This window comes from Myxine glutinosa, chromosome 3, assembly GCF_964187855.1.
Source record: "Myxine glutinosa chromosome 3, kmMyxGlut1.1, whole genome shotgun sequence".
Lineage (NCBI taxonomy): Eukaryota > Metazoa > Chordata > Myxini > Myxiniformes > Myxinidae > Myxine > Myxine glutinosa.
This window is the reverse complement of record NC_136263.1, coordinates 132,822,284-132,847,463: the sequence shown is the minus strand read 5'-3', so window position 1 is coordinate 132,847,463 and position 25,180 is coordinate 132,822,284. Positions and strand designations below refer to the sequence as shown.

The following is a 25,180-nucleotide window of genomic DNA, read 5'->3' as shown; positions in this document are numbered from 1 at the left end:
TGCCTTTGGAGAAGCAACATGACGATCACACAACGAAACTAGGTACACATCCGAATGAGAGAACCATGTACTTGGATACCTGCTTGTATTCCTTGATAATTCCCTTGTTCTTGCAAATAGTGTCTTCAGCTTGAGCCAAGTCACTCCGGCAATCCTCTTTGAGCTGCCAAAAAAAGGCCAGACCCGGATTAGGACGAGGGTTGCTAAAGCTCCATTTAATGGGCGCCCACCATATTCCTGCTGGAGCAAGGCTGCAATCCACTGAAAACGGTGAACGAGTGCTGCACATGAAGCTACATTCTCAATTATCGTTTCTTCAAAATGAGTGTGAAAGCCCAAAGCCTGGTCTTGACGTGGTGACCTAGATTGAAATGTCACGGACGGTTCATTCTCTTTCCTGTTCGTACAATTTTTGCAAGCTCTTTTATCATGATCATTCTCAGACTCCTCGTCTGTTCAATATATGATTATGGGGGTATCACTTCCTCAGGTTCCAAAATAGTTAAACAAAACAAAACCTGGTTTCCTTGGTCTAATTTCAAATATGAAGCAGGTCTCAACTCTCAGTTTCACACCAATTGTTTTCTCAGTCTATTCATAAATCTGAACACAGCAATGAAACAAAAACTCGATTACAGCTTTTGTGCTGGAAATCCGACCAGCGTACCAGCTTATTGGCTCTGGTAGGCTGGTACTTGATGGAAGTTTGTCTTGCCCAAGGCTACATCAGATAAAACCCAGATGCAAGCTGCTCAGAGGAAGTACATTATGATTGGGTGCTCCGCCATTGCCCATGATCCATGAAAAACGATATTACAGAGTGAAGCATCAAGGGTTGATCTGTGTGCTGTTGAGAATATACTTCTTACGGGGACCCCAAGTTCAAACTCTATATACTGTCTTGATTTGTGTTATACCTTTGTCTTTGAAATAAAAAATGTATACCAATGTCCTTGTCCTAAAAGCTCCTCCATGAGCTTCAGACACTAGAAAAATGGAGGGTTTGTCTAACAATGTTGCTCTCAAGTGAGCTCTTGGACATTAAGAGGCACTTACTCGTGATGTTTCTTCATGTAGTGTTTGTCGCTCGTTTTCAATCTTGATCAGGTGATGCCGGGACAGCAGCAATTCTTTGTTCACGGCATCGGCTCGGTCTTCAGCCTGTACCCACCCACAGGCAAGCGGTAGTTGATCAGGGGCATAACACTACCCAACTTTGACAAAAGGAAGCAAGTTATAAAAACATGTTTGGCTACTTGCTTCCTTTTGTTATTGTAAATCATTCATGTGCTGATACTTGCTTCCTTTTGTTATTGTAAATCATTCATGTGCTGGTACTTGCTTACTTTTGCTATTGTAAATTATTCATGTGCTGGTACTTGCTTCCTTTTGCTATTGCAAATCATTCATGTGCTGATACTTGCTTCCTTTAGTTATTGTAAATCATTCATGTGCTGATACTTGCTTCCTTTTGCTATTGTAAATCATTCATGTGCTGATACTTGCTTACTTTTGCTATTGTAAATCATTCATGTGCTGATACTTGCTTACTTTTGTTATTATAAATCATTCATGTGCTGATACTTGCTTCCTTTTGTTATTATAAATCATTCATATGCTGGTACTTGCTTCCTTTTGTTATTATAAATCATTCCTGTGCTGATACTTACTTCCTTTTGTTGTTATAAATCATTCATGTGCTGGTACTTGCTTCCTTTTGTTATTATAAATCATTCCTGTGCTGATACTTGCTTCCTTTTGCTATTGTAAATCATTCCTGTGCTGATACTTGCTTCCTTTTGTTATAAATCATTCATGTGCTGATACTTGCTTCCTTTTGTTATTGTAAATCATTCATGTGCTGGTACTTGCTTACTTTTGGCATGGCAGTTAAACCTAAAATAAGAACCATGTTTGAACATCAGTGTGCCAGTGCATGCCACTTGCTTCCGTGACGCCATTGGGCTACTTAACTCATCTTTCTCAGGTACGTCACTTGCTTCCTTTTGGCAAAGTTGGGCAGAACTTATGCTTTCATAATTATCAGTGGCCCCATGATGGAAACGCTACACACTTGGTCCGAATCACCATGTGTTTAAAATGTTCATCTTAACTAATAGTAGATTGACCAGTTTGAAACATTGAAAGAAACATCCACTTCATTCAATTTTTTTTTACCTCCACCACCGAAGGGGGAAGGAGCTTATGTTTTTGTCGCTGTTTGTCTGTCTGTGAGCAGGATATCTTAAAGTTATGGATGGATTTGGACAAAAATTGGTGGATAGGTTGGTTGTGTGACAAGAGAGAATTGATTAGATTTTGCTGAAGATGCGGATCTGAATACTATAATTTTAAAAGTGATTCTTCACGATTGAGAGATGGGGCCAAAAACGACATTTAGCACGAAATGTTCACTGACCTTTCCTGTAACTGTAATATCAATGTAGATGTTATCTGATATCAAGAGGAGTGTATACAAGGGGGTGCTGTGAGAAAGTATGCCTGAAAATGCTTTTCTAAAATCAGAGCATTAAGTGAGGAGAAAGGGCACAAACATGTAAATTGGTTCACTTTAAGAACCATTTCATGTTTGTGCACAACAGCACACCATGATCAAGTCAGTAAACTTAATGTTATGGTTCACAGTTTGCAATTTCCCGCAGAATGTCTTTCCGGCTATTCATACTTTTCTGCTGACAAGCTGAAAGTGATACTTTAATTACCCAGCATCTCTGTGCTGTGAAAACAAGAGTACAGCAACACAGGGCAAGAGTGCATTCCCTTGTGGAGGGTGTGTTATACATGGCTTGTCCGGTTAGCAACACACTTTCACGAATCAAACAGTTATGATACTCCTATGGTCAAATCCTCATCAGGCTTTGGTAGTTAATCCAAGCTAAACATGTAAATCTAACAGGTTTTATAAATAAGTCAACAAATAAGAATCTCCTATCCAGCTGAAAAAAAAAAAATTATGGATCTGCTTCATCCCTTTGAATTTAGGTATGTTTTATTTATTTATTTTGTATTTCACTTCATTTGGCCCACTCCCCAAGGGGGGTTGTCCATCTTGAGTGGAATCCATGTTGAGGTGTATATCCCTGTTAAGATAGCTAATTGTGGCATTTTCCCAATTCCACTTCTAATAACAAAAGTAATAACATCATTGATAATAGCATAATATTAATGTTATTACAAAACAATAATATCCCCTCTCCCCAAGGGATTTTTCCTCCTTGAACAAATGTCATATAACTTGTATAAATAGATAATATAAATAGCTTCTCACGGAGTTTTGTGGGGTACCTCCACCAAAAGTTTTAAAATGTACTATAAACCACAAACATGTACGATTACCTTTTGAAATAGTTGCTGCTGCTGCTTAACATTAACCTTAAAAGGAGGAAACCCGGGGTGGGTTCAGTTACTAAGCAGCTAGCTAGCGCTTGCCAAGCCAGCAGTTCCATATAACCGGTTTCAAATGGAGTGCTTGCTTGAATGCTTAAACCACATGGTGAACACTCTACAAGAAACTTGGTAACTGAACACACCCCCGATGTTCTTGAGGCCTGAGCCTAGATCTACCGCGAGCTATATACTTCAGGGAGAATAATAACTTGACCCTTCCTGCCACTCCCTTATGGAGTGGGTGTATTGGTTAAATAATATATATATATATATGGTTAATGGTTGATGCTTTTGTAAAGGATGAAGATCATACTGATTGTTAATTGAAGACCGAACTTGCTGACAAGGATTTTATCACTTACATTAGGCCGTCTTTGAAGTGACTACAATTTCAGATTTTTGATTTGATGTACCGCACTCTTTACAGAGCATAGGTGCTGTCGAAGCCTTCTTGGTACAGTTTATTGGCAAGAGTTATAATTGGTGGTTTTCCATCGCCTTCCCAGCATTGTTTGTCCCTGCTCTGTCCTTTTAAATGCTGAGCATCAAGAAAGGGAGCAGTATGTACCATTTAAAAACAAAGCTGATACTCTCAGTTATCTGCCTTTTTGGTGGTTTGAGTAGCATACACAAGCCAAGTTACCGAGATGGTTGCCATGAAAACACAATTCAGCCAATCACAGCCGTGATCTAATCGGGTTGAGGTAATGTCATGAGGAATAGATATCTGCAATATGAAAACAAAATGTTCAACGGTTTTTGAAATATCACGTACACAAAGTACATCGACAGATCTGTATAATATGTGATGGTATAATATGTGATGGTATAATATGAAATCTGTATAATATGAAATCTGTATAATATGTGATGGTATAATATGAAATCTGTATAATATGAAATCTGTATAATATGTGATGGTATAATATGAAATCTGTATAATATGTGATGGTATAATATGAAATCTGTATAATATGTGATGGTATAATATGAAATCTGTATAATATGTAATGGTATAATATGAAATCTGTATAATATGCGATTGTATAATATGTGATGGTATAATATGAAATCTGTATAATATGAAATCTGTATAATATGTGATGGTATAATATGAAATCTGTATAATATGTGATGGTATAATATGAAATCTGTATAATATGAAATCTGTATAATATGTGATGGTATAATATGAAATCTGTATAATATGAAATCTGTATAATATGTGATGGTATAATATGTAATCTGTATAATATGTGATGGTATAATATGAAATCTGTATAATATGTGATGGTATAATATGAAATCTGTATAATATGAAATCTGTATAATATGTGATGGTATAATATGCGATTGTATAATATGTAATGTGTCAGTCAAATGGAGCTCATTTTAATGTCCCCCATCCTGCTACCTGCTACCTTGTCGTAGGGGCGGGGGACAAAAATAAGTCTTTGGTATGACTCGGTTGGGGTTTGAACCACTGACAGGTAGCAGATTGAAACATCTAGGACCTTAAAGGATCGAAGTGAAGAAATTACACGATTCTTCATGTGGTAAGATCACAGTCTTAAACCACCGTTTAGAGGCCATTTTTCCCCGCAAAGCGGGGGTTGGCCTTTTCGGGGACCGTGGTTGTTGTTGTTTTTTGGTCCCCTTTTTGAAGCAATGTTTTACGGCCGGATGCCCTTCCTGACGCCAACCCTTTTTGTTGCCTTTTTACGACAAGCAGGGAATTACCAGTGAACTGGTACTCAAATAGCCGACCTCGGAAGGATGACAGGCTGAGTCAACCCCCCTGGCGTTAATTCAGCGATCGACCGGGATTCGAACCCAGGATCCTTGGATCCTAAGCTGGCACCCTAGCCGCTAGCCCAACACCAGGGCTTAGAAGGCCAATATATTTTCTGTTCCTTTGGCCATGGCCGATTTTGTCTCGAGCATTCTCAACTTTCAGTTGAACAATATGACGCATTGAACACGCAGATTGATATTTTGGAATGTTTTCTGTAGTTCTGTGTAATACACAAAAGGGAGCACTTGGACATGAAGAAGAACATATCAAATGCATTGAATCAATCTTCAAAAAAATTCAACCTCAGACAAAAGTTGAGGAAAGGAGGGACTACAAAATAATTGGACTTGGTGCTCAAAGAAGAGGTATCAAGGTTAAAAAAAGAATTGGAAGCCTACAGGTATAAAACAATAATCCCAATTATTTCCAGTGCATGTTACATCCCTTTGATAATGAGATATTTGAAGATGAATGTCACTCAAAGAAATGGCCTTCAGCTGAAATGACTAATTTTGGGAGATATAAGGTCTTTTTGAATCGCATCATACTATATATAATTTGAGAGGTGTCTGTTTGTTTGACTTCTATGGATCCTTGAACTGTGTGATGGAATCATTTGAAAACTGGTGCTTGTACTCAGGGTGTGTCTCGGAATGTTTTGGCGGTTGTAGTCAGTGTGCCTAATGAAAGAAAATCCATAGTCCGGGGGTTCAGTGGGAGAGCATCCCGATTCGGCCTATGTCAATGTATCATCAAGCAGCACTTTCTGGCGGTGAGTATTACAACATAATTCTGGGAGAATTAACCCATTCATAAAACTTACATTTGGACTTCCTACAAATCCCTATTATAGCAAGTTTTCTGCATTCCCACCCCTTTACCCCCCATATTTCCTCCCAACTTCCTTTCTCTCCTCTTCCCCTTTTTCAACCTTCTCCCACCCTCCTCACCCCTTCCCCCACCCTCCTCACCCTTTTCATATGCAATATATCAGTCACCCCTTAAACTAGAGGGTTCATAGGACACAATGCCCCACACAGTGTTCAAGTATATACAGGAACACCTTGCTGTTCACAAGGGATTAGGTTCTTCAAAATCTCTGTAAACCGCAGATCCGCAAACTTGGTGGGTAATGGGGAAAATAGGGTTCGGGAATTTAACTTTAAAATGTGTCCAAACTGTACCCTTAATTAACATGTTTGTGCATTGTTTTTGTGCTACTTATTCTCATGAATAAAACGGTTATTAACATAAAATAAAGTATTCTTTTCCTGCATTAACATAAAAGTTTATTTTCTTTGAGTTATTAAGATCATGAAATTTACCGTTAATAACAATAATGGGACATTGATGATGGTGTCGATAAAGACGGGTTAATGGAGATGATGATGCTGGAGGGTTTGACGTTGGCGGGTTATTGTGTTGACGGCCCATATTAATTACCGTATTTTCCGGTGTATTAACCGCACCCCTGTTTTTCACCCTCAAAAAAAAAAAACCATGCTCCCCGGGAAACTTGATGATGTGGGACTGGAAGTGCATCGTCTTATCAGCCATGTTAACGGATAGATGTTGGGAGATGTGTGTACGGCGTCGAACCGACAGATCATGGCTTGCCATGAACCTGTAGGCCTACGACGGGCTGGTCGTGAAGTCCCCAATGTCACCCTCCTCAACTAAGCTCCTCGACTTCATCCTGAGATCAAGTGTTGCCAATGAAAAACGTGTAAATTCAAACTAATTTCCCATTCTAAGAGGCCAAGGTTAGGGAGAGTGCTCTCTCAATCCTCATCTTATTGTCCTATTTTTACTCTTACAGTGGTTTATTTTATTTCAATTATATTGTTTAAAATCCACCTGGCATTCCTTCTCCAGCATTGAAAGCTCCTCCCAGTATGAGTCCAGCAACTCCTCTACATCACCCTCCTCCACCTCATCAAAGCCGACAGTCTTGGCCATTTCGACGATGTTAAGTCAAGCTTTCGACATCATTATTCATGCCTAAACCCTTAAAGCCGTGAACAAATTGAGGGCAAAGTTTCCCCCATAAACCATTCATACAGAAACGGATGACTTGCTTCCAACACTCCTCAACATCATAGAACATCTCTTATTGTAAAGACATTCCAGAATTCCTTTACAGTTATCTGACCATTATCAGTCGATTTCCTCTGCAAATCATTAAATCATTATCAGGTTTGCAAATGTTCTTCGGAGATAACACATCTTGAATGTAGCAATCACTCCCGCTCCCCCGCTAACCCCTGCTCTAGCGGGGAAAAATGGCCTTAAAACGATCATTCATTCATTCATTCACTCCCTGGTCCTCATATCACCTGTACGATCACCTCTTTCATGCCGTCCTAAAACATCCATTTTTACTTCAATAGTGATGGCCTTCGTCTGTCTTTTGCTCGCACAACCAACCTTGCTACTCCACGGATGCTTTCCAATCATGATTGTAAGGGATACGCTCATTACAGCGGCACAATGCACACGCAAAATGGGAAACGCATCACTACATGCACGACGCTAAGATGGAGGGTTTCCGGAAACGGAGAGAGGGGAAGGTGAAGTAGAAGGAAGAAAATCTGGGTGTTATTGCAAATCGCCATTGTAAACTCAGCCCTGGAGACCAGGTGGGTATTCCCGTCAAGCATTCCTCACTCCTTTTTGTCAATCAATAAGAATTGACAGGAACGCGATGACATGTCTGGGTTACCGTGCATGACACAATGGGTAAAAATGTGCAATCGAGATGGCCTGTACTTACATAGATTTACATAATTATGAAAGCTCCAAACGTTCCCCGATATGGAGAATATAGATCTACTGGTATATGTATGACAATTGGAATATAATTGATATTCAGCAATAATTGTTTTTAAGACGAATTTTTTTATGTATATCTGTGTATTAACCGCACCCCCAACTTTTAACGATTTTGCCGATAAAAAGCACGGTTACGACACCGGAAAATACGGTAGGTGAATAAATGTGAAAAATAGTTTGCCGACCCACAATTATTCATTCAAGTGCATAGACCGCAATCCCCCAAACCATGCCTGAATAAATCTATCAAGATCGAGCAAATCCGCGAAGGCGAACCCACAAACGGCAAGAACCTCGTGTACTTCAATTTTAATTAAATAATGATTTTAAAGATGGTTTAAAAATGATGTGGAGGTTTACTGCAACTCAACCAGTCTTATACACCAGCCACCCTTATAAACTGTAATAAGATGCTGTTCAGTTGCAACTTATGAGATGCAGGCTTTATTGATTGGTACATATTGTCATGTGGTTCCCACAATTAACACTGAAAGAACCACGGAAGGCAAACGAGTGTTAATGGAGGCATTTTAAATCCAACTATAGGGTGGATTATACGCGAGGAGGAAGAAGATTACCGACTTACCTGGACGGGTCTCGCCGACGTCTTAACCCTGCAAAAAAAACCTCGAACCAACCGGATTTTACGTACAACAATAAACGCCGGCTTTATTGAAACAAAAGGCCGGCAACAACAAGGCAAACGCGGTGAACTAATCCCTCTAAATGGAGCCCTCCTATTACAGACAGACACACGCACAGGGGATAAACTAATGAAATAAATAGGGGTTAGGATTTTATGTGTGACTTAGCTGATTGGGTTAGCTGATATGTGACGGGTTGGGGCCTTTCGCTTCCACTCGTCGGCCCCGAGAGCTCTGTCTGGACTCAGCTCCGTTCTTGGCGGGAACGCACGCCGACTGGCTCCGACCCGCGCGTGGGATTCAGGCCTCAGGTGCACCTTGAAACCTCCTCCCTCCCTCCCCCCTCCGACCGCTCGTCATGGAGTCTCGGTGCGTTTGGCACTGCCCCAGCCACACGAAGCTTCCACCTCTCCCACCAAGCCCACAAACCGTGACCTCTTCCTCAACCGCGCTGCTAGCGCCTGTTCGCTGGCGTGTCCAGAATCAATACACCAGCTCCAGAAGCAGAAAAAGTAATTCTGAAGGACAAAAGCCAGAGGATGAAGGAAGGAAACAGGGGACCAAGGACGGAAAGAGAAGAAGAAGAGCCAGAGAATGTCGCCGATCGATCTTTTATCATCCCTCCTCTGACGTCATCTCTCTTCCCTGCCCAATCAGTCCGTCGCCTCTCGACCTCTAGAGTGTTCTTCTTGCGTCAGTCCTTCACCATTGGCCGAGCGTTTTGCGCTCTCCTCCTCAACCAATCACTGTCCAATCATGCTTACCAATCACTGTCTGCCCATCAAACCCCCCGACCAGTCGTGGCTCTCGTTGTCGACGGAGTCGCCTGTCCTGTTCGATGTTTCTTCACCAGGTTGGTACAATGGGTGACCAAGCTTCCTTCTGGGCTTCTGATGGTTTTTATTGTTGGTAATAATTAGTGTACTAATGGCGATGGATTCCTAGTGTCTAATGCGGTGCCACAAGGGACAAAGGGATGACGACGGAGGTATGACGTACAGGGGATACTTAACATAATCCCTACAACTAGTTATCACGAGGGCCATCCTCGTATGACCACGAAGATACACTTAACCCGACATTAGGCTAAACAAAACCTATTACATGGTGCTGGATCTTATCACGATCATCGGAGCACCTACCTATACAAATCCACCTGACTCTACATATCACTACCCCACAAACAACAATATCCTTATGGTGAGTGTAAATAAATAAATTCTGGGTTTTGCCACCACTTTCCCCAGTATATATTACACCACTCCAACTAACAGATTACATTAGTTCTTCATGCCTGTTGTTTGTGTCATTTATAGCGTCCTGAAAAACAGTGTTTCATGTTTGGAATGATTTTCAGTTTTATTTGACCCTCAGGCAGCCAGGCAGAGTAAAAATATTTTCTCCCTCCTCCCTGTGTTTGTGCAATTGGGACAAATTCAGAGCCAAAGCATAGTAAAATGATAGACTTGTCTTCCTATTCATGTTTAAAATATAACAATAAATAAAAATAAGTTTCTCGATCATAAACTGACAAGACAGATAGATGGATATGAAGCAATTGCTTAACCCCACTTTTGGCTTCGTGTGTGTGGGGTAAATATCTTATGCAGGCAAAAATAATAATAACTGGAATGAAATAAGAAAAGCTTGTGTATGAAGGTATGACTGTTATGTCTTGTCCATTACATGGATCATCATTGGAATTTATATTAGATGCATTTTTGTGGCCTTGAAGGTGCATCTTTCAGAGAGAAGGATGAGAGATGGCAGTTTCCATATGACGATTTATATTTACTTGGGTCTGATATGTAAGCATCTTACCTGGTCTAGGTCGCTGCGAAGGGCTATCTTGCAAGAAAGAAGTTGTCTGGCCAGGTCGTCATTCTCCTGCTCTAACTGCATGTTCTTCTGCAGCTTCTGTGTCAATTCCTGCCAGAAAGAGGGCAATGCCCAAAGGAGGGTAGAACATTTGTAAAGACAATCCAAACAATTCCAGCTTCTAATACTCTCTTTCTCTCTATCAAATAAACGTCCCAGTGTTTTCATCATGGCTAAAATGTTTAAATATTAAATAATTTATCGACACACTGCTAGTACAAGGTGTTCAAACTGATAACTGTGTCGGTGTTCAAACTATGTCGCTTCCGCTCTTATGAAAGTGACCAATCACCTGACACCCGAGTTGTACAATAATGAAACTTACAACCCACAATACATTGTTTGCACGGTCTTAACGTAAATATAATGGCTGGAAATATGTGGTGCGATTTTTTAAAAAATTAATTAATTAATTAATTGTTGTATACAAGATCTGAGGCTCCTGTAAGAGCTAACATCAATCACAAAAAAAAGAAACGGACACACAAAATATTTGATTTCTTAAATAATACAAGGTTCAATAAAATTACATGTTCAGTTAATCATGCATTTTATCGTGTAAACGTCGAGCCTGTACATGCATGGCCAACATTACAATAAAGTTGTTCCTTCCTCCAGGAAGAGCTGCACTGGAAAGGGATGAGATTGAAGTCAAGCTTCCCACAGTGCAATCTGCGGTAGAATCTCAGTCTTCCGCAGAATTCGATTTGCCAATTTGAGGCCAAAACAAACCTATGATTCATAATCACACCCAAAGTTAACTTTGATTTTTCAGACAGTGTCCGTCTTTCGCATGCACACGCACACTGAAGTAAAATGTGTGTGGGAACGTTCAACAACAGCGAGCTTATACTTTCCAGACAATCTCCGTCCGACACACATGCACACGCTCTCCACGGAAATGATGATGTGGCATTTCACGCCGGCGGAGAAGGGGCCAAAGGAGGAGTGAAACAAAGTGAAAAAGCGCAAATTAACAAATTCCTATCACCTTGATTCGGCATTCCAAGTATGTTTTTTTTTTTCTTTAACAGAAAACAAGCCATTCCTCAAACTACCTCCCCCTCACTCATTTCAGCAGTCGCTTGTACCAAGAACAAAAGCCAGAGAGAAACGGCTTCAATCTTGCCTGGTTTTCCCCCACGTTATCGTTTCGTTGCACATACTTTCAACATTTCCCAGGCTCCTCTCCTTTCTCCACTGCGCTGATAACTTATTCTTACTCTTACTCACTTACCAAATCAGCAATCTTCATTCCTGCCACTTCCTCACACACAAGTCTCTCCGTGAACAGTGAAGCACAGTGCAAAAGGCATTGACCACACCACCCAGCTTCCTGCTTGCTGACGGCACTAGCCTGCTTCCTTTAAGGAGCCAAAGATCTCTTCCTTTAATCCGTGCATCATATAACTGAGTTGGAAATATCTGCTTTGTTTTCTGCACGAGCCACAAAACTACCGTATCACTTTAAAACTGTAATTAAATATTGTTCAACTTATTAATGGAAGGAATAAGGGAGAATTTTTTTAAATGTAAACTAAGCACTTCACAAACCCACCCAACTCACCTCGCAGAAATGGCAGCGGAAAGAGGAGCGTTTCAGGAGGTTCCGAGGAAAAGTCGAACGATAATGGCAGAAGCAGGATGAGAAAGCAGCGGAGTTAATACAGTACGATGGTTTAAGCCGTCTCACGCCAACACTGTCCTGACACTGCCCTCATGTTATCCAAACAGTTCACGCAGCAATGCGGCACAAAGGCATGCCAGTCTGACGCACGCCGCAAATCCGTGACACCGCATTTTCCCCACGGTGCTCTATGCATGGTTAGCCTCACTCACAAGCAGCGTGTATATTCCTATACTTAAAATATTGGATGCATATTGCACAGGTGTGTACACAAACATACATCGGATCTAACCTTATCGTCTCGAAGGATGCTTTTATAAGCCAACACACGTTGGGCAATGAATGGCTACCCGCTACTGACAGCAATGGTGAAAAGAGATGTGGGTGCCCTGTTTACGCAACAATTGATACCGAACCCAAAACCCAACTGAAGGAAAAAGGCTGCAATGATCGATTTGAGGCCTTACTGGACTGTCAAAGCAGTGGTAGATGAGGGAAGGTATTATTCGACATGGGCAAAGCAAATCCCACAAATAAATGTTTGCATACAGATAAAAGAGGAGTGGATTATCAGTGATACTACAAATGTGCAGAATAGCATAGTTAATTAATTTTAACAGTCAGCTAAATGTCAGAAATTCAGATATGCATCAGAACTGGTCTTTACATCTCTTATAAAGCATTAGGGCGAGTGGTCTTTGCAGAATCAAATGTTAAAATCAGAGTGTGATGGATATTTAAATAATGTATTTACTCTTGATCATAATCTTGGGCAAAGGAGCAGACACATATAACAAGTACCGGACAAGGACATTAGGAAAATGGACCAAGTACGGTACATGGGATTTCAACTTGGGATCGCAGCATCACAAAAAAGAAAGAAAAAGAAGACGTCATGTGAAGCACGATACTTGAAAAATCTGCCCCCCACCCCCAAGAAAAAAAAATTCCATTGATACAGCAAATTATCCATTTCATCAAGATTAAAATTGACAATCTTGATCAAAGCTCGGGTCAACAGGAAGAAAAGTGACGACTTTTCAGATGAAAAATGATGATTTTGGAAGGTTGACCTTGAGTTGACCTTTGGACCTCAAAAATAGTTACTTTCCCTATTTAGAGACTCAATGTGCAAATGCTGTTCAATTTTCAAGTCAATCGGATGAAAATTGAGGATTTAAAAAACTTGGCCTATGTTGACCTTTTGACCTATGTTGAACTCAAAAATAATTGGGGTTTGAATTCAGTGACCATATATGTAAATCCTCTTAGACTTTCAAGTCAATCAAATGAAAATTGGTGATTTTAGAAATTCGGCCTATGTTGACCTTTTGGCCTATGTTCACCTAAAATATAATTTGTGGTTGAATTCAGTGACCAGATATGCAAGTCATCTTCAACTTTCAAGTCAATCGGATGAAAATTGAGGATTTTAGAAATTTGGCAAAGTTGGTGACCTTTGGCATATGTTGACCTTTTGACCTTTTGACCCCCAAAAATAGGCTTCTCAATTGGGACGACCTATACAACTTGGTGAAGTTTCGTGACGATCGGTTTAGAATTGTGACCTGTAGGCCGATGACAAACAGATGAAAAATCACTTAGCGACACTTGGCAAAACAGAACAAAGTGGAATGGCACACAGGAGAGCATCCTTTTAACCTCAAAAATAGTTGGTGGTTGAATTCAGATGGCTGATATGAAAATCCTATTCAAATTTCAAGTCAATCAGATGAAAATTGAGGCTTTTAGAAATTTGAAAGAAGCGATTGACCTTGGGCCTATGTTGACCTTTTGGCCTATGCTGACCTCAAAAATAGTTGTTGGGTGAATTCAATTAACTGATGTGTATATCCCATTCAAATTTCAAGTGAATCGTATGAACATTGAGGATTTTAGAAATTTGAAATTGTTGTTGACTTTTGGCCTATGTTGCTCTTTTGGCCTATGGTGATCTCAAAAATAGTTGGCGGTTGAATTCAGTTTGCTGATATGTAAATCCCATTCAAATTTCAAGTGAATCGGATGAAAATTGAGGATTTTAGAAATTCAAAAAAGTGGTTGACCTTTGACCTATGTTGCCCATTTGGCCTACGCTGATCTCAAAAATAGTTGGTGGTTGAATTCAGTAAGCCGATATGTAAATCCTATTCAAATTTCAAGTCAACCGGATGAAAATTGAGGATTTTAGAAATTTGAAAAAAGTGGTTGACCTTTGGCCTATGTCGACCTTTTGGCCTATGTTGATCTCAAAAATAGTTGGTGGTTGAATTCAGTTAGCCGATATGTAAATCCTCTTCAAATTTCAAGTCAATCGGATGAAAATTGAGGATTTTAGAAATTTGAAAAAAGTGGTTGACCTTTGGCCTATGTTGACCTTTTGACCCCAAAAATATGTAGGATTTTGTCGGATCATGAACTCTAGCGTTTGGTAAAGTTTCGTGAAGATCAGCTTAAAATTGTATCCTGTAGGCAAGTATAAGTGAGCGGACAGGCAAACAAACAATCAAATAACACACACACACACACACACACACACACACACACACACACACACACACACACACACACACACACACACACACACACACACACACACACACACACACACACACACACACAGGAGTGATCAACATACTTGCAAAAATTTTTTTTTTTTTTTTTTTGCCAAGTAACAAACAGGCAGACAGGCAGACAGAATCACAAACGCAACCGACCAATATACTTGAAAAATCTTCGATTTTGCAAGTAATAAATAAACAATGTGCTGAGATGCATCCATTGCTGCACATTCATTGCCTGGCTATTGGTTTCATCGTTGCTGGCAGCATGGCTGTGCTGCCGATGCAGATCCCCTTTGTAAGTTAGGACAGGAATTTAGGCCAGGGCACCAGCGATAACTCGCGTACCTCATAAAGAAGGTGTCTTAGGACCTACAACTCAATGTACACCCAGTTTAACTTCCCATCTGACGGAGGGTACACCCTTTGTTGCAATGCCCTGCGAAGGGAAAGGTCCGACTGTCGTGCCGGGAATCAAACCCAAACTCGAGAGCGTGCTACCACTGCGTTAATAAACCTCGAGTGATGAAAGTCTCTCATCAGTAATTTTACAATTATAGCTTTCAAAAGATCAAATCTAGCAACCTGAAGTGGAACTCAAGAGCTCGAGACAGTTGCTTTTGATTTTAACTCACCAAGTAACTGGGTAGTGCACGGGCAGCTGAAAGTCAAGTGATATTTATTTACAATAGTAAACAATTGGTGTCAAGACAAGCTCTCAATCTGACATTGATTAACCAACAAAAGGATGCAACATCCAGCTGAGTCTGTTGGCAGTGCCTGTGCTTGAGTAATTGTACCTTTTTCACCTGCTATGACAAAAGTGGCACGTACAAGTTCAGATTTCAAATGCAAGAGAATAGCAACTGATGTGAAGCAATTAAAATCTACAGATATAATGCCCAACTCAAGTTAATTACAGCTCCAGCACAATTTCATCCTCCAGCTCAGAACCTCATAATAATTAACTTGCAGTTCAATCCCAAGCATCTACTCTCAACGTCACGCCTCAAGAAAAGACACAATTCCCATCTGTGACCCTCAACCTTTGCTCCCATTTATGATATCCACACACTTGCAGCCTCAATATTTAGCTTCATGCAACAATGCAACATGATTCAATCAGAATCCCCCGTCCCAACTGCCACTATACAAAGCAACGTACCCTGACGTTTTCCGAGGTCCGGAAAGGCTTGTCTCCATTCTTCGTCAAATTCGTATTGAGTTTTTTATGCTTCGGAAGATGCATCTGGAAGTACACACAAGGAAACCCAGACAATATAAGGCTACTTGGCTCTTCATGCCTTTGCCATATCCACCCACATCCCTGAATCTCTCTCTACATGGTTAACACTGGTGGGTAGGGGGGGGAGGCAGGGGAGGTGAAAAGGCTGAATGCCTCAATTCTGTGTTTGCTTCAAAATATTATGTCCCAAACCCATCTCTCTCTGTTCCCACCTTTCCCAGTCGAACCCAACTGCTCCTGGACTCTGTGTCCTTCTCTCCTGACAAGGTAGCGAAGTTTCTGTCAATCCTCGACTCTGATTCTGCAACTGGATCAGACGGCATCAGCCCACGGGTCCTAAAATCCTGCTCTTCCACTCTATCTCACCCTCTCTCTGTTCTCTTCACCCTCTCTTTTGCCCAAGGACATCTGCCATCTGCTTGGAAATCAGCAAACATCACCGCTTTACACAAAAATGTGCAAAAACAGATCCTTGCAACTACAGACCAATCAGCCTGCTCCCAATTATCAGCAAAGTCATGGAATCAATCATCCCTTCCGACATTAAATCCTTCCTCTTTTCCAATGGCTTGATCTCTGATCATCAATTTGGTTTCAGACCTGGTCATTCTACTCTGGACATGCTGCTTCTGCTGTCTCAACAATGGATGGAGGTCCTCAACACCAGACAGGAAATCAGAGCCGTCTCCCTTGACATATCCCGTGCTTTTGATACCGTCTGGGACCCCACCCTGATCACCAAACTCTCCTCCTATGGTATCCATGGAAACCTCCACGCATGGCTCATCGTCATATTTCCAAGCTAGCCTCCAGTCAGTTGCCGACTTGGCATCCTCCATCGTGTGAAGTCCTTCCTTGGCACTACTGAGCTATCACCACTTAGAAAGCTTTCATCCGCAGTTTGATGGAGTACTGCTCTCTCCTCTGGGTTGGTGCTCCTGCCTCACACCTAGCTCGACTTCATGTTGTAAAAACCAAGGTTTTTAGGATCATTCGTAACTGCCGCAATGAAGCCGATTCTGAGGGCCTTTCACTTGCTCACTCCAGGCAGGTTGGTGGTCTTTCTGTCTTCTACCGATTCCTCTCTGCCTTACACCACCTGCTCTGTCTGTGCTCTTTCACCCAAATATTCCTGCAGGACGCATAAGATCTGCCAGCAACCCTCTTCTGGTAAAACTGCCAAAATAAAGACTCTCTGCTCACCTTCGCTCTTTCATTCCTCTTTTTTTTCCGCCTCTGTAACAAACTCCCCCACTCTCTTCAATCCCACTCCTCCCTGCAGGTTTTTGAAAACAGCTGTTCACCACCATCTCATATCTTCCCTCATCGAACACCTTGATCTTTTCTACCCCTGTTAATCAACCCCCAAACCCACCTTCTTCAAATTCCCTGTTTTCTTTCCTGAAAGTCCCTGTAGTGTCCATCTTGTTTATCCCATGTACCCCGCCCAGGCCCTCTCCCTTCCACAGATCTCCCGATGTCCCTGTTACCTACTGTTGATGTGCATCCCTCTCTCTCCCACTCTTGTCTCCCTCTCTATTATTTGTTCTGTGTGTTAGCTCTTTTACAAGACGAGACAAAGTATAAAAAAAATATTTTGATTTGGTTGTAATAAAATGTTTATACTGGAGCAAGACATTGTGGAAAGCTTGTACTTCGTTCTAAGCTTAAAATTATCTTCATATAATCCATGATAAGTTTTACCCAATCGAATGTTTTGAATAAATGAACAAGTTGTTGAAATGATTTTACTCTCTTCTTTTTTCAAGCACCCAGGTACATATACAGTGCATTCAGAAAGTATTCAGACCCCTTCACTTTTTTCACATTTTGTTTTGTTGCAGCCTTATGCTGAAATCGTTTAAATTCATTTTTTCCCTCATCAATCTACATTCAATACCCCATAATGACAAAGAGAAAACAGGATTTTAGAAAGTTTTGCAAATTTATTAAAAAGAAAAAACTGAAATATTACATTGACATAAGTATTCATACCCTTTGCTATGACACTTGAAATTTAGCTCAGGTGGCTCCCAGTTCTCTTGATCATCTTTGAGATGTTTCTACACCTTGATTGGAGTCCACCTGTGGTAAATTCAATTGATTGGACATGATTTGGAAAAGCACACACCTGTCTATATAAGGTCTCACAGCTGACAATGCATATCAGAGCAAAAACCAAGCCATGAGGTCGAAGGAACTGCCTGCAGAGCTCAGAGACAGGATTGTGACGGGGCACAGATCTGGGGAAGCCTACAAAAAAATTTCTGCTGCATTGAAGGTTCCCAAGAGCACAGTGGCCTCCATAATTCTTAAATGGAATATGTTTGGAACAACCAGGACTCTTCCTAGAGCTGGCCGCCCGGCCAAACAGCAATCGGGGGAGAAGGGCCTTGGTAAGAGAGGTGATCAAGAACCCGATGGTCACTATGGCTGAGCTCCAGAGATCCTGTGTGGAGATGGGAGAAACTTCCAGAAGGACAACCATCACTGCAACACTCCACCGATTTGGGCGTTATGGCAGAGTGGGCAGACGGAAGCCTCTCCTCAGTGAAAGACACATGAAAGCCCACTTGGAGTTTGCAAAAAAGCACCTTAAGGACTCTCAGACTGTGAGAAACAAGATTCTGTGATTCTGCAAATGAGATTCTGCAAATTCTGCAAATGAGATGAGAAACATCTCAAAGATGATCAAGAGAAATGGGAGGCACCTGAGCTAAATTTCAAGTGTCATAGCAAAGGGTATGAATACTTATGTCAATGTAATATTTCAGTTTTTTCTTTTTAATAAATTTGCAAAACTTTCTAAAATCCTGTTTTCTCTTTGTCATTATGGGGTATTGAGTGTCGATTGATGAGGGAAAAAAAAGAATTTAAACGATTTCAGCATTAGGCTGCAACACAAAATGTGAAAAAAGTGAAAGGGTCTGAATACTTTCTGAATGCACTGTATCTCCTCAAGATATTCATTATTGAACCTCCCACTTTTGAGCTCTTTTAGCCAGTGCAAGAATAAGAGGCTTTCTTTTTTTATTTTTCTGCCGTGGTATTTTACCACGTGCTTCTGCTAGTGCAAGATAAAAGTCTCAACTATTACAATTAATGAGCAGGCCTGAAACTAACAATAAAAAGGGTGGTTGTTACATTTAGAAAACAGAATAAGAAGGATAACAAAAAAAGAATTGTTGAAGAAAATATTGGATAAAAATAGCAGTTTTATTCGTTCTCTAGTTTTTAGATAACATTAGGAGCAGAGCGCCTGATCATCCTACAAGAGTCCAGACATGCAACTGTAACATCAAGCTGGCTAACCGATCAAATTATATCGGCTGCTCCTTTTGATATCACCTCTTTAATCATTTCATTCCCCTCAGATTTCATGCCACTTTTAATCCATTTTTGAGGTTAGCGATTTTCTTGCAATTGAGCACTTTTATTTATGGAATGTTTACAGCATTTTCCAGACACAGGGTGTTACTTAAAGAGCTATGGGTGAGACCTCATCGACAACCAGGTTAACCCTTTCAATATCAAAGGCTTTTCAAATTACAATCTTACTATAATTCACCAAATGTCCGTCCGTTCGTTCGAAGGTACCGCAAAAACGGCTCAACCGATCGCAACGATATTTTGGGTGGGTATTCCTGGGACCCGACCCCTGGGAGTAAAATAGGTTATATTGTTTTTCCAGTTTTTCCAAGTTTACCAATTTTCCAATTTTCCAGTTTTTCCAAACACGATGGAATAATATTTACCGATATGAACAGTGATGTGGCTTTTATTGAAATTCTACAAATGCTGTTTAGATTTTGATGACAATTACGAACCTGCAGCGAATCCGGAAGTGGACAGATGACGGGAATGCGCGGGTTTGATAATATCCAAATACAACTGTCATTTTATCGTAATGTTAAATCGTTAAACGTTAATCATGTTAATCGTTTTGTTAAAATATCAATTGATGATTGGAATTGAGTGAATACAATTAAGATTTTGAATTCGTAATTGTATTCACCCAACTGTACGGAACTTCACATCAGGATTTAAATATTTGTTTATGTCACGAATGTTGTTAAAAGTTTATTATATTAAAATTATTTAATTTGTGATTGGCGTTATGCTGTTTGGAATGAAAAAAGAGATATCGAGTTCAAGTGAATGATGAAATGCCGTGATGGTTTCTACTTTATAAACGTGAATTAGCGGATCGCCATATGCAGATTCGCCATTGACTGGGTATGGAACAAGCATACCCGTTTGTTTGCCAACGGGTACGTTTTTCATGGAAGTCCTTCACGAACTTGCTGTCCAAGTCTGACGTGCGACTGAAGGTGCTACAGGAATGTGGAATTTATTGGTTTCATGCTTTAGCATTCGCCATTTCTGCATTGTATGTTTGCTTCTGGCCTTCCACCCATGCGTAGCACGGTTACCTCACTAGTATTTCAAATGACAGCTTAATATTTTTTGCATTTTAGGTGCCGAATGTTTAATTCATGATCTTTTTCTTTTGAATAATGATAAATATCTCTGACAAATTTTTGAAATAAGCTCTCTACTATTGATGAAGAAAACCCAATGTAACTATTTGTTTCAGCTATGGCGTGGAGAGAATTAGATGGGTTAAAAGATTAATACAGCAGCTCACTTGCCCACAACATCGATTAAACCACGTTGGAAATCGACCATAAACATATTGACTACCGACTACTAGTATACTCGTAGTGCTGGGTGTACCAGATTCTGCCACTTAGTAGGGGAGCTCCCAATAGAGTTCGTGACCATTTTCCCGTGATCAAGGTTTGAAGGTTGATTTTGAAAGATAAAAATATATATAAAAAAATAAGCTTGGGTATCTTTTTTTAAAATGCGGGCTAACTCGGCCAGAGGACAAAATCCAAGATGTCCGCCAAAACCGCGAAATCGGGCATATTTCCGCCTACGTGAATGCTACATATACATATTGGGTGTCCATATGTGGGTTTTTCTGGGCCCAGATCTTGCATCTTACATCAGTCAAGTGATATTGTGACTTAAAATGATATTAAATGATTAATGTTGACCAAAATCCAAGATGGCCGCTGCAAAAAACCATGTATTGTATATGTTCATAATTGTGCATACCATAGATTCATCGCTGGCGTCTAAATACAGTTTTACATGACTAGTGTTTTCATTTATAACCTTATTGTTACTATGAATGACTTTTTGAGCAGGTAACGAACCAAGATTGCTGCCTTATCTACAAGATGGTTTGATTAAGTTTCACAGGTATTTGTTCACAGGTAGTTGTTAGTATTAATTTCCAGGGAGTACCAGGGTGGACAATGGATCAAGGCATTACAGTTAAGTATATTCAACTAATAATAGTTAAGATATTAGTTAAGTCCCTTTCTTTAAGAGATAAAGATCTGTCCTGTTCAATATTTAAGTTCAGTTAAGTATTAACATCATTCATATCATGCTGTCTGATGTACGGTATGTACAGTAAGTAATAGGTTTTATTTTTCATTGCAGAGTATACCATGGCGACACCACCCATTCAAGGAAAGAAGAGAAAGAGTGAAGATGAGGACCAGCCTCCAGGACTATCAAGCTCCAGTGAGTGTATCCTCTGTCATAAGCATTGTGATGAGGAAAAGAGTAGCTTAAGCCCAGAAGCCTGGCAGCATCTCCAACAACAAGCAGAACGATGGAGAGGATTGGACAAATACGGTCAAGTCTTTGATGCAGTGCCATGGCACAATGGACCAGCTGGAATATATTTCCACAAACTGTGTAAAGTTCAACTGGCCAGTAACTATAAATTGGAGCAGGCACTAAAGCGACAAAAGAAATGTTTTGAAACAGACATCTCTCGCAGCGATGATGTAGCTGACGAAGCACCTGGACCATCTTGCGCTCAGAGACAATCACGATCACAAACCGGTATTATACAAGACAAACATTTGTGTATTTGGTGTATGAAGGGAGAAGACCTGAAACACCCTGGACGGGACAAGTGGCACATCATGCAACAAATGGATGCATGGCATGTCTTCAAAGGTCACACAGTCCATCTGGACGACGAGAATATGCGGGATCGCATTTTGACACTGATTGATTCCACGTCAGATCCATTTGCCACAGAGATCCGCTACCATCGGTCATGTTGGACGAAATACATCAAAGTCCATGATTATAATGATCAACATTTGCACATGCACAATGTACGACTGGCAGAAGTACGTCAAATGTTTTTCAAACATGTGCGCACTGTAATTTTTGAAAGACATGAACTCCGAACACTACAGAGCCTTCTACAAGACTACACGCAAATGCTGGTGAACTTTGGCATGACTGTGAACACTGTGAAGTCTAGCACAATAAAATCTATGCTCCAAACGGAATTCAGCGACCAAATTGGTTTCCACGAAAGAGTTACAAAAAACAAGAGCTCAATGGTTTTTGACACGTCAGCTGGTGGAACATACATAGAAGCTGCTGTAAATTGCCTAGGTGCAACTGATGACCAACTCGTCTCAATTGTAGCGCAACGAATTAGAGCTGAAGCAGCAAAAGTATCGCCAATGATCTGGCCACCTCACATTGACGATTTACTCAATGAGGACGAAACAAGCAGCCTACTGAAACAGCTCATTTCCCGTCTAAAGTCTTCAAAACCTCAGCGTGACCTTGATATGGAGGATGACGACTCTGCAGTTATCGCTTTGACTGCCTTGCTCTCTTCATATATGACAGGCAAACGAACTTCATTTGGAACAAGGTTGTCTGTTATGATACACGGACTAACCAGAAGCCGGGAACTTGTCGAGTTATTGAAAAAATTCTCAATTGGGATCAGCTACAAAGACGTGCTACATCTCTATGATGCTTGGGCCAAGTACGATATTGAGCAGAACAAAGCATGTCCAGAGGAGCTTGCACTGGGTATGCCAGGGACAGCAGTAATGGACAATGATGACTTTTCTGAGGACACGCTAACTGGCGCGAACACTTCACACCGTACAAATGTTATGTTTGTCCAGCCACTTGATTTGGTTCATGCTCCAGAGGAATCGGCCCCAGAATTAACAATTCCCAAGTCTAAAGAAATGAAGCATCTTTGCATCGATCAGCATAAAGTCCATCCTTACAAGACTGTCCAGCGTGGAGCTCCAAGTATGCGAACAGGTGTTGACATTACTCCTTCAGATACTAAAGTCCAGAGGCAGCGAGGACTCATTCATGCCATGGCACGTCTAGATGAGACTCATACACCACCTGCACCATGCAGTCAAACAGTTGGGGGATTTGCAGGTTTCCAGTCAACAGTTCAGCCGCATGTTGTCAAAAGCAAGCCGTATTACTTCTTGACTTTTCCAAATCCTCCTGGAAAATCTGTAGTGCACGAAATAATGTGCCGGATGGTTGATGCAGCAGGCAAAAAGAACATGCCCTTCATCCAGTTGGTAGGAGATCAACCAGTGTATTCTCTGGTGCAAATGAGATAGTGCCTTGATAGTGCAAATGAGATACGAACACCCTGATAAATTCAGTGTCGTGTTGCCTTCTATGGGCCCATTTCATATTCACATGTCTTACATTTCTGCCATGAATAAGCGTTTTCACGGGTCTGGCTTGTCTGACATCCTCGTTGCGGCAGATGTTATTGCAGAAGGGTCTGTGGACCAGGCATTACGGGGCAAACACTACAAGAGGAGCATACGATGTCTCCGATTGATGTATGAAACTCTGCTGAGAAGAATCATACAACAGTCACTACAGAATGGGGGAAGCATCTCAGATGAACTTGAAGCTCACTTGACTGTCCTGCGGAATCCTTCCTCAACAGCAGAAGAACGGCAGGAATGTTATGCACTTCTGGAAGCCAACCAAGAGGTTATTTCATTGGTGGCAGATGAGTTCAATAGAATTGAGGAGTCCGGTGGTTCAATGGCAAAGTACTGGATCACATTTATGGAGATGACTGAAATATTGATGATGAATCTGCATGCGTTGAGAATCCAGAACTGGGAACAATTCAAGTCGACATTACGTTTAATGCTACCATGGATCCAGATTTATGACAACGATAAATATGGACGGTGGTTGGTTGAGTATTGGCTGGAAATGGAATCCCTCCCAGAGGATGTAGCACAATACATGCGAGATGGCTTATTTGCTCAATCCATGTCGGGAAAGCCTTACTCATGTTTGCCATTGGATCTCTGGATCGAGATGACAATGAACAAGGGTTCAAAGATGAAAGCTGGCTGGCTCAAAATTTTGAAGAACGAAAAGATGCTGCTGTCACATTCCCGAAATGCTAACAATGTTAATAGAGTCCGATCCTCACTGCATGATCTTGCCAGCACATCAGAATCAAAACGACATCACAGTGAAAATGCTCCCACTCGCATGAAGGAAGACGAACAAGCTGTACAAGATATTAACAACTGCATCACTGAATTCGGCTGTGACCCTTTCAATGAAGAAAACAAGGTCTTGAAGTCACTACAGTCTGGAATGGTAGCTTCTGATGACCTCATTCAAGATTTTGAATCGGTCCACACCGATGGCGAGAAATGCTTGAAGGCATTCTGTGAAGACAGAATGTTCAGCAGCAATAAACCTTTCCATGCAACCATTCACAGGAATTTGAGACGGAACTTCAGCAACCCACCTTCAGTCAAGACTGGCGAGCGCATCATGAAGTCAGACGCAATGGAGAACAGAGCGATGGCAGCAGTTGTCTCACTTGCTGAAAATGACACCGAAAATTTCACCTTGTCAGAGATAATGTCGTACCGAGTCACAGATGAATGTCTGCCAATATTCAATATCAACGGCACCATGAAAAAAGTGCAAAAATCTAAGTTGGTAGAAAAATTCAAGCTACATGCGTTGGAACCAACACCAGACAAGTACACGGCGATCCTGGACATGGGATTTATATGGCGTTTGTCTACGCCATCGGTAGAAGACAGGGAAAAGGCTGATGGAATTTCCTACACCTGGGGAGACTACGCATCGAAGGTGTTCGCCGTCATTATGAGCAGACATAAATATGCATCACAAGTTGTGTTTGTCAATGACAGATATGATGTTTCCCTGACCGTCAAGGATAGCGAACGCAAGCTTCGAAAAAGCACTTCTGGATTTTCAGATGGCTCCAAGAATGTATTTTTCAAGCAGTCGGACAAATTC

General features: G+C 41.0%; 1 protein-coding gene across 16 annotated transcripts in view; it reads right to left on the bottom strand.

The window, feature by feature from the left end:
• The window catches only part of LOC137423209 (rab GTPase-activating protein 1-like), a 48,253-nt gene that overhangs the window by 6,845 nt on the left and 16,228 nt on the right, over nt 1-25,180 (bottom strand). For 10 of the 16 annotated variants that reach the window (XM_068110105.2, XM_068110110.2, XM_078774570.1 and 7 more), the window contains exons 4-7: nt 15,911-15,994; nt 10,501-10,608; nt 1,057-1,161; nt 80-163 (exon numbers count right to left, since the gene is read on the bottom strand). In XM_068110105.2, the coding sequence (XP_067966206.2) occupies nt 80-163; nt 1,057-1,161; nt 10,501-10,608; nt 15,911-15,994 (381 nt within the window). Of the gene's footprint in view, nt 1-79; nt 164-1,056; nt 1,162-10,500; nt 10,609-11,794; nt 11,944-15,910; nt 15,995-25,180 lie in introns of those variants that run through there. The other 6 variants (XM_068110109.2, XM_078774564.1, XM_078774569.1 and 3 more) reach the window with 3 other exon arrangements.